The sequence below is a fragment of the Perna viridis genome, chromosome 7, assembly GCF_037379345.1.
Source record: "Perna viridis isolate PV_CMFRI_1.1 ecotype Kerala chromosome 7, ASM3737934v1, whole genome shotgun sequence".
Classification (NCBI taxonomy): Eukaryota; Metazoa; Mollusca; class Bivalvia; order Mytilida; family Mytilidae; genus Perna; species Perna viridis.
The window spans coordinates 32,837,578-32,847,918 of record NC_142451.1 but is presented as its reverse complement, the minus strand read 5'-3'; the positions used below and the strand labels follow the sequence as shown (position 1 = coordinate 32,847,918).

Here is a 10,341-nt window from a genome sequence, read left to right as displayed (position 1 = left end):
AGGTCAAAGATACATTAACTTGCTCTGTCAGACACAGACTAAAATACTTGGAATGATAGAAAATTTGAAAACTCTGGTAAAAAAGTTTTCTGATTGATGAACTTGTGCAAGGACGAAATGATCTATTTATATCTTTTTTATGATAACAAATTTGTTTTGTTTTAAAAAATGACTGTTTTAAAAATTTAATGAACAACTATATCCTTCTGGTATATGTTTTTTTGGCATATAACTACAAAACAATAGTGGCTTCACAAAAAATGCAAAATGTGATACAATAAAAACATGCCTACATATTCAGTGCAGATAAATTTATCACAGGTTTTGCATTGACAAAGGAGTCAAATAAGAAAATGAAATTAAGCATTGTATATTTGTTCTTGCAATTTCATTTTATGATTGTATAAGAATTCCAAATATTTGATTATATGTTGAAAAAAAAATCATCTTCAATGTATTCCTGAACAAGATATCATTTTTTTTTCACAAAACACTGAAAGTTTTAAAAAAATTGGTTGAGATAAACAAGTTGGAATCGAAGTATTTTCGAATTAAAAAATAAAATTGTTGAAATTTAATGCTTCAGATCTTTACTTATTACAATAATAATAACAGTAACTATGGTCAAGCAAGGTCTGCGGAAGAATAAATGCAAATTTTTAATGGTTTAGACAATAGACTGTTTCTACAACAGAACAATTCAGGTGCCAGTCTTTTAAGAATAGGGTAATGAGTGAGACGTGGTTTGATACAGTCCAAATGAATGAGGGACAACAAGGCCTTGTTCTGCCTTCTGAAATATACATTGAAACCCTAATTACATTGTAGCAAGTGGAGTAGATATATTAATTAAAGAGCTTTTATCTCAACTTTATGTATGCCAAGAATGAAATAAAACCTGAAATATCCTTTGATCAGATGTCGACTTTGATATAGCCACTGCTATGAACATGCATGCATGTATGTGAATGCATTAAATTTGAACCGCGTCACTGTCCTTACCGTGGATTTTTTTCTATGGATTAAACATTTGAATCTAATAGTTTTCAATATTTAATTGCTCTGATTTCCGATTAAAACTCCTCGATAAAAGATTGTTTTATATTACGATTTACTTTAGAGTTGAATGTAGTGCAAAAAATGAGAGGCTTTAAATACGCTCGTATAGGCATTAATTTAGCGTATAGAAATCTATAACGCAGTCTAAAGATAATTTAATTTGTAATATATGTCGTAACGCGTTTTATTCCCATCATGTTGCTTAAGTTGTTTTGTATATAAAGTAAATTTTCCAACATTTCTTTCGTATTTAGTGTACACCTACACAAACGCCAAATAACATACAGACATGCACTTAAAATATATCATTTATATCAAAACTATTAGCTGATGAAGAACTTTGATGCACCGCTCAGGAGGAGATGGATGTACATGTAAATGCTTTACTTGCATGTGTAAATATATGTGCTTAATAGCCTACGTGTAGTTTTTTGTATTTGTTTTGGCAGGTCTAATTGGTAATTGCTGTTGTGCTAATTGTTGTCTGCAGTTCAGGTTTTTTTCGTCTTTTCTTTTAATCGACAACATATTTGTCCAGTGTGGTGGACGTGTTTTTCAACAAACGGTCGGCATTCCAATGGGAACAAATTGTGCTCCTTTACTTGCTAACCTATTCCTTCATTCTTATGAGGCTGACTTTATAGCTGATCTGATCAGAAACAAAGAATATCGTTTGGCTAGATCCTTCAATCTCAGGTTCCTCTATATAGATGACGTATTATCTTTAAACAATTCTAATTTCGGGGATTTGATACATCGCATCTACCCAAAAGAACTTGAGATAAAGTATAAGACAGACACTGTGAAGTCAGCCCCATATCTTGACCTACACTTAGAAATCGATGGTAAAGGAAAACTATTGACCAAACTTTACGACAAACGTGATGACTTTTCATTCAGAATTGTCAACTTTCCTTTCATCTGTGGCAACATTCCTTCCGCACCTGCGTATGGAGTGTTCATATCACAACTCATACGTTATGCCAGAGCTTGCCGAAACTACGCAGACTTTTTGTATCGCGCTAGAACTCTAACAAATAGGCTTCTGGAACAGGGTTATGTTGCTACAAGATTGAAGTCATCACTACAGAAGTTTTATGGTCGCCATCATGAACTCGTGGATCGTAATAGTGTATCCATCTGCACCATGAAAACTGATTTATTCAACGGGTCATAGTTTTCCTTTCCTCGATTGTCTACCCCGGACTTGACTTTTTATGAGCAACTCGGCGGGTGTTTCTAGAAAAGCAGAGGACGCTTCCCTAACGGTGCACCTGCTCCATGCTCCCAGTTTTTAGTGGAGTCCGAGTTGCTCATTTGCTTTTGTAACCTTGTATGTATGATTTTAGTTACTTTATTTCTTTGTTGTGTATGTCTGTTTTCCATGTCTGGTCTTTGTCCCTGGATTACATTCTTTTGATTACCGCTATAACCTTGGTTCCCTTGATTACTCTTAATCACTACCGGTATATTTAGGTCTAAAATAGAAGAGTGGGGTTTAGCGCGTTGTAAAACTTAGATTTCACCAACCATTTCTTTTGAAATACCACTGCGGTACCAGCTTCTTCGGTGGTGTAATATCTATCTAGCCAGATTTATTTTGTTTTGCAGTTCTGTACTTACTTTGTAAAGAACATTAATTGCATGCCGCTTACAACCTGCTAAAATAGACTCTTCACAACAACTTCCATTCTCCAGAATGTAATTCTTAATTACCATAACAATGTAGATTCTTTTGTCATCATCTTAAAGATTACTTTTTCATTCTAGGAAAACAACAAGGACAAAACTATGTTCATGAAACCTTTTATTAAAGCTGTTCAACGAAGTAGACTTTTTCATACGAACAAAGAAAAAACCCTTTCGACTTACAAATAATAAACATATGAAGTTCAGATAACTAAAAGATCATCACCACCAACAGAAAGTCCCAAACTTTTTCTAACGAATGATGGTATAGTTTATAAGGAGATACAAACTAAATGCAGGAACGTTAAAGTCTGGCAATGTATTCGCCGACGAAGTAAATTGGGAATGCATTTTCAGTGACTTCTTAACTAATAAGCTTCTAATTTAAGAAAATAAAAGGTTGTAAGGAAATTAAGACTTCCCGACAAAGCAAACATCAAAGAAAAGAAAAAAATTCATTGTAAAAATTCACCAGCAGGTTAAAAGTTATATGTATAAATGTACAGATATATGTATAAAGCCTACTTCAAAGCTGTACGAGATATGAGAAATCGAACATATTTTTAAAGGTGCTTTAAGAATAATCTGTCACTTTTATGCATGATGTTTTATGTACATGCTTATATTCTTTTAATTGACCAAAGTACCAGTCGTGAAAACACAATAAGAATGAAGTATATGTATGTTGCAGAAAAATTTTATTCGTTATACATGTACTTATTACATAAGGCATCTTTTTATGTCATTTTGCAAATGCATATAGAATTATCTGTTTCAAATGAGCAAACAATGATTGATATAAATAAAAACTTCTTTTGATTTTTTTCTTCAACTAACAGCACATATGATAAAATTATAAACATATTGTTTTTTAGAAATCGCAAAAGGGGAGGAAATTTGCCAACATATTTCATAGAAATTTTATGAAAAGTTTATTTTTTTGGATTACATTAAACAAATGTATTTAAACAAAGTTGTCATGTTATTCGAGGTTTCTATACATCACACCTGCCCCTCAGGAACAAGGATTTTACAGACACTATGAAGTCAGCCTAATATTTCGACCTGCCGTTAGAGACCAATCGAAAGGAAAAAACTCACGATTAATCTATACGCAAAACGCAATGACTTGCTAGGGCTTGCAAAACTTTTTTTTTTGGTTCATGTCACCATTTTACTGCCGGTCTTTTGGAGCAGTATTTTGTTGGTTTAAGATGAAAAGCTTTACTACAAAAGTCATGGACACTTTGGTCATAATGGTGTATTCATCTGCACCATGATAACTGATTTGTTCTTTGTCATAGCTTTGTATTAGTTTGTATAAACTTTTCATGTCGCAAAATTTTGTACCGTATAATTTATTTATAGCATGATTAATAAACTGTTTCTTGAATTTCTCTTAGATCACACAAATTAAGATTTTTTTCCTTTATCCGACGGGCTTTTGTATATTGGAATAGTGTACCGATTTCACCAACTTCCTGTTTAGGTAAACATTACGAAAACAAAAGATATATTAACCATGTTATGATAATTATAATGCAAATCACGTTTACTTACGCAACTTGTACTTGCAAAAGAACACTTGAATAATTACTTATGATTAACTTTCTAAAATGATGAAATTAACAAATTAAACAAATACAATATGTTGAAAGGGATATGTTTGGTTTACTTGATAGTTTTCCTGGTATCGGGTGAGTTCTTTTTGAGTTGTTTTTATAATTTATTTTTAATCTGTTGTCAACCAGGTATGCACGTCTTGATTATGAATTCAATGTGACAATTACGTCATTAGTAATAAAACAGACACTTCAAGTTTTTAAAAAGGTTCAGTAAGCGATAGCAGGGAAACAATCGATGACAAGTATTGGGGTATGAGTCTGTATATTTGCCGTTTGTAAACATGTAAGACCAGGTAAAAGGAAATTGAAAAGTGTTCCCGCCTTGTGCCTCAGAAAACACGGCGGCCCGTATATTGTATTGGTTTTATAATCACCTTATCCTTTTCTGTTAACTTGCACAACACGTATGCCTATGCCTGCATGGTATGTCTTGGAATGTGCTTGAAAGTCATCTTGTGACTTGAAATACTTTTTTATGCGTAGGGATTGCGAAAACACAGATATTTTGTATATCATTAATAAACCAATTGATTGACAACTAAGATGTGTTAAATCTCTTAGTGGGACACATAATAAGATACTTGGTATAAAACACCCAAGAACATGATGTCTAGATTTAACGTCGGAAAATGTAAGATATTTTACAATGGTTTCCTTGTCGAAAAATTCTGAAAAATAACAATACTAAATACATATGAAAAAGAACAAAACAAAACAAAAGCACATAAAAGATGGTAAATGATTATAATCGCCGACAAACAATGAAACACACTTTCGTAGGATCATTCTAGTGAAATGTTTACAGATATTTACGATCCGTCGGTAAACACTTTTATGATAAATTTGTAGTACACGAAAAGAAACAGATTCTCGAAACAAAAACAAACCAATACATTTACTTGTAAAATTTCTTCAAACTTCTGAACATTTTACAAAATTATCATACTGCTCGCATATCTGTTTGATTTTCCCTGAGTCACATCATTCGTTACTATAATCAATAATTAGCAATGACCTAGATCTTGTATCTTCTAGGTTCCAAACACATAGTTGCTGATGATTCCGATCTAAATTTGAGTCATGCTTTTGAGGATATTCTTAGGACAGTCCTTCTTGACACATTGGAATCTTTGAATAATTATAATAAAAAACTGGCTAATTATTTCGTTGAACATCATCCTGTACTGGAACCTGCTTATGATAAAATGAAACGTGAAAAAGAAGAAACCAATGTGGTAAACAATCATTCATTTAAAAGACCTGAAGAACACCCGAAGCGGACAGAGAACTCGCAGTTGATTAAACCTGGTGCAAGTCCTGTCAGTGTTGAATTGGCTGAATTCATTGAGCATCCACAAAGAAATAAGATGCAGGCCAAAAACATTGCCACCGGTTCTCTAACAGCATCTAAAGTAGCATCTGGAGCGGTTCATGCCAAAAATATTATTGCTGATGAAGTCATAGTTACCGGAAATAGTAGACAAATTAATCAATTTCGTTTTAATAAGAATGTGAAAGAAAATCAGAAGTCGTTTTCTTTTCAAAAACATAAAAGTGGAAATGGGTTTGGATTTTCAGCTTCAAATAAGAGACAAAATAAAGGTCGTGTCCTACATGAAAGTCCTGCTAAAGACACAATAGCACATAGAAGGCAATATCTCGGTAGAAGAAATGAAAAATCTGCTTTATCTTCTTTTGTTAATAATAAATTAAAATTTTTAACAGGGGATTCAGCACAACACGAAGAAAGAAACCATATGCATGTTGGTAAGAAGTTTAGATTTCCAACTGTTCCTACATTACTAAGACCACCGGAAAATAAAAGCATTCAACCTCGAATTGGCCCCTCCAGGCATGGTGTAACGAAAAAAGCTCATCCAAAACACGAACCAATTTTCGTTGACTGGTCAGACTTTGAAGATACGGATGAGGAATATTATTATGACGATGAATCTGCATCCTTTGAAGAATCTTCTGCAAATAGGGACACTGAATTCACAGCCCGTGAAATTGTTGCAGGAAGCATGTATGCCGATTCTGTTAAAGCAAAAGAAGTTCATGTTCGAAACGTAATTGCAAACGATGTTGTTGTCTCAAAAACTTTAGGTTAAACGATCTAATAAACATTTTAATTTACGTATGTGTTCCTTGAATGCTTTGAAGCTGGAATTTTCCCCTACCAACTTACGTTCCAATTATATGTAAATTACATGACTGAGTATAAATGGATCGATAAACTTTTGGACAAAATTTGTAAACATGACTTAGTTCCCTTAGAAAAAGTTGTACTTCTTTTATATCTAATAGGATACAACAAAAGGCAACAAGTGAACTTTTATGAAAATTGTTTAATACTTTAATAAAACAATGTACTTATATTTTATATGTTATATTTTTAAAAAAATCAATGAATCGTGGATAAAAGACCTGTCACTGTGGTGATACACATTTTGAGAGCGGCAATGAACTGAGTGCTTAGATATGATTCCAAATAGCGTAAGAGCACCGAACGTAATGTGTGCCTTTTCTTTTGTTAAATATATTAGTTTCTTTGTTGAGACAGGCCAGTTTTGGTTCGATTTCTCATTAGTAAACTGGTCCAAAATTTAAAAACTACATTAAAGGTAAAGAATAAGATTAAAACCATGGGAACTATAAAAAATACTGCTAACATACTGTTGTATTTTCCGGAGAATTTTTCTTGACCAGACATGCTGTAAAATATATTGTTAACAAAAGAATTTAATTTCTTGCAATTATTCTCATATCAAGAAAATGTCTCGCTTGATCATTACAAGAATTACAAAATAAACAGAAAGAAAGCCGAAGGCCAATTTTAAAGCTTTTAAATTGAGTTATAGTAGTAGGGTTAAGATGTTGGGAAATCCATGGTTATGCCAAACAAATTGTTTAATTTCGAAAACAGACATGAGAGTACCTTCAAGCTCTCCACAATGTGCAATCTTAACACTTAAATAAGATGTTTTCGTCCTAAAACTGAAAGTCAGATAAATATAAAGCTACAAAAATGACATGATAAGTTTAGCATTTGTTCTGAAGAATATCTTGTAATCGTAATCAACGTTGACACATATATTGCAATGTTCAAATGTTTTTGCTTTTACGTTTGTTTTTCGTGTGTCAATATTTTTTTTTTCTGAAAATGTTACTATCGTCGACCATTTGTTATTACCCTCGCACATGTTATTTACAGTGATAGTTTTCTTTATTGAAATAGGTAACGAGCTTATTTGCTAAATATTTTTTTTGGTAAGATTATCTGAATTATATTTAATCAATAGTGTAATGAATGCAATTTTCCCCGTTCTTCCGCCGAGGTTTTTAAGAAAAGCGAGAAGATCAACTAATTGCATCCTATCAAGTATGAAATATATGTAATTTACATTCAACTTCCTGTTTGTATTTTTGTTATTGATTGTTAATGTTTCTCTAATCTGTTTATTTGGGTTGGCCCTCTGACCTCCTCCAGTGATCAATTAAATATACAGTGCATATGAATGAATTGGCGAAAAACTAGCTTCAAAATTAACTTAGATGTACAAAACTTAAGCTTTTACGGGTTCCCCATTTTCTCTTTTATTCATGAGATGTATGTTCTTTACAATGTTTTATATAAGATGTCTTTTTGTTCTTTTTTCTACTAAAGATAAACATAATTGTCATTATGTATATGATAATGGTTGTTAAATACCAAAGGGGGGTGTTGTGTTTGAAATTACTTTCCCCATTTATAACGAAAACTCCTTTGATTTCGGAGTAATTCAAGATTAGATTTGACTGAATGGTGGTTACAATAAGTATTAGATTTGTAATAAATATTCCACAATATCAAGGTACTTAAAAACTTAAAAAGCAGAAAGAAACAAAAGCTTCTTTAGATTAAAATGTTCCTGCATGTCTTCTTTCACCTACAGTTTGTATAGTTATTTAAAACTATAAAATTAGAAAAAAAATGCAACACTCATGATCATAGCTTGGAAATAAGTATTATCATGCCTAAAAGTCAAAGGTAACATTGCTTCAATAAATAAAATATTTTTTTATTTATTAAATTGGATGGTAGATAGTGTAAATGTGTGTGGCAAAGAAAATTAACAATCAAACAACTATGAAACAAACACATAAACCAACAACAGCAATAATAACAAATTAGGAAATAAACAAGACAAAAAGCAACAAGATATGGATATGGTGAATACGTCAAACCCATCGGGATAAAAAATGTCAACTGCAGGCCATCCATGGGTCTTCCAAACACGATACTTCATGTTAAAAAGGGGGTTTTAGTTTTAAATATATATTTGACGGACGACTATCTAGGATGATGAACAGTTATACGAAAAGGAACACTTAAGTATACACCTTTCATCTGATCAATACATTGTGTATGCAATGACCGATGAGCGGAGCCAGCATTCAGAGCGAATAAATTTAGATGTTACAATATGATTTAGATGGAACTGTATTTTCAGAATTGATGACTGTATTTTTTTTGTAAAAGGAGCATTACTTCTTATTTGTCTGATAACTTTTTTGTAAATGTAGCATTACTTCTTGCTTGTCTTATAACTACATTTACATAACAAGATTTACCGGAAAAGTAGTAAGTTTACTTCTCATTTCTCTATGAAAAAATTGTTTAAAGAATACGTGAATAACTGAACTATATTACTCTGATTAAATGAAACATGTTAGGAACATCGTTGAGCTAGATCCCTCAATCTCAGTATCCGCTATATAGATAACGTATTACAATTGAACGCAGTTACGAAACATTACATATGAGTTCATAATATGAAGAAGACTAAAGAGATTAACCGAAAGATCAGTCAATAATGAATCTTGAAAAAATAGAGAGGCGTACTTGTTTTGATTTCATAGACTTTATAAAGGTCTCTTTTAGATGAAATACCATTTCTATTTGGGGTCATGACCTAGGGTGACATACTAATGACCATATTTTTGACTCAATGAATATTTATAATGTTTGTATTACTTTTATTAAAGTGTAAATTTGGTTATCATTATGTCAGATGTAAATCATTCGTCTGATGTTATATGTTTGTCCACAGTTTGAATGGTCAAAGCTTTTTGTTGTTGACCTTGTTTAACTTGTAAGCTTGGCGGCATTGGATGACGATGTGATTAAAGAAAGTAGGATTTACAATTTTCCAACATTGAAACGATAACATGTTAAGTTACACTAAAGATTGCTCTTGATCGATTTTTATTCAATATTTGAATGAAGTTTTTACTTGTCTTGTCAAAGGATTACCAACTATTTCCAGATTCGGTACTGCTACTTCTTGCACCCATACCACTAACTTCAACAGTAATACTATTCTAGTTTGTCTAATAATTATGATTTAATGAGCTCAGTTTGATTCATATATTTTGTACGATTCTATTTATTATAAAATTAAGTGATAAAATGAAAATGAATGGTAATTGCGAACTTTGTCCCCCAGAACACCACCCGGTAGGTTTATGAGAAAATATATACTGTTATACGGCTATTTATCAAACATATTCGATGCAGTTGGTGTTCTTTCTACCTGTTCGGTCAAAGTTTTCTTTGCCTCTCTATGTTTTTGTCCATACATTTTATATAATGTCTGTATAACATGAAAACATGTTATGATCATTTATGTGAAATAGACGACTGGAAATGATTGTGTTCATTTATAAAACATGAAAAAGGGTGCATCAACGAGAGGAAATGCACGGATAAAAACGCATTCGAGAACAAAACGGAGGTAAGACACAGAAAAATATATTTTTTTATGATTTACTTCAAAATATATTTCACTTACACTTAGTTGCCAAACATCGCCTCTCGTTTTCGAACATGTATGTTGAATTAAAGTTAGAATGTGAATAGTGTTGACCATTATACCAATACTCCTCTATTAGCTATATAAACATCTATACTACTAAAGGAAGACAC

At 32.1% G+C, this 10,341-nt stretch overlaps 1 protein-coding gene across 1 annotated transcript; it reads left to right on the top strand.

Annotated features, from left to right (window-relative positions):
* The first annotated feature begins 4,307 nt into the window (after positions 1–4,307).
* Positions 4,308–6,751, top strand: LOC148612354 (uncharacterized). Its single transcript, XM_088593701.1, has 2 exons — positions 4,308–4,445; positions 5,409–6,751. Exons 1-2 carry the CDS (start codon positions 4,397–4,399, stop codon positions 6,482–6,484), a joined length of 1,125 nt encoding a protein of 374 aa, XP_088449827.1. The 5' UTR covers positions 4,308–4,396; the 3' UTR covers positions 6,485–6,751.
* Positions 6,752–10,341: the final 3,590 nt, after the last annotated feature.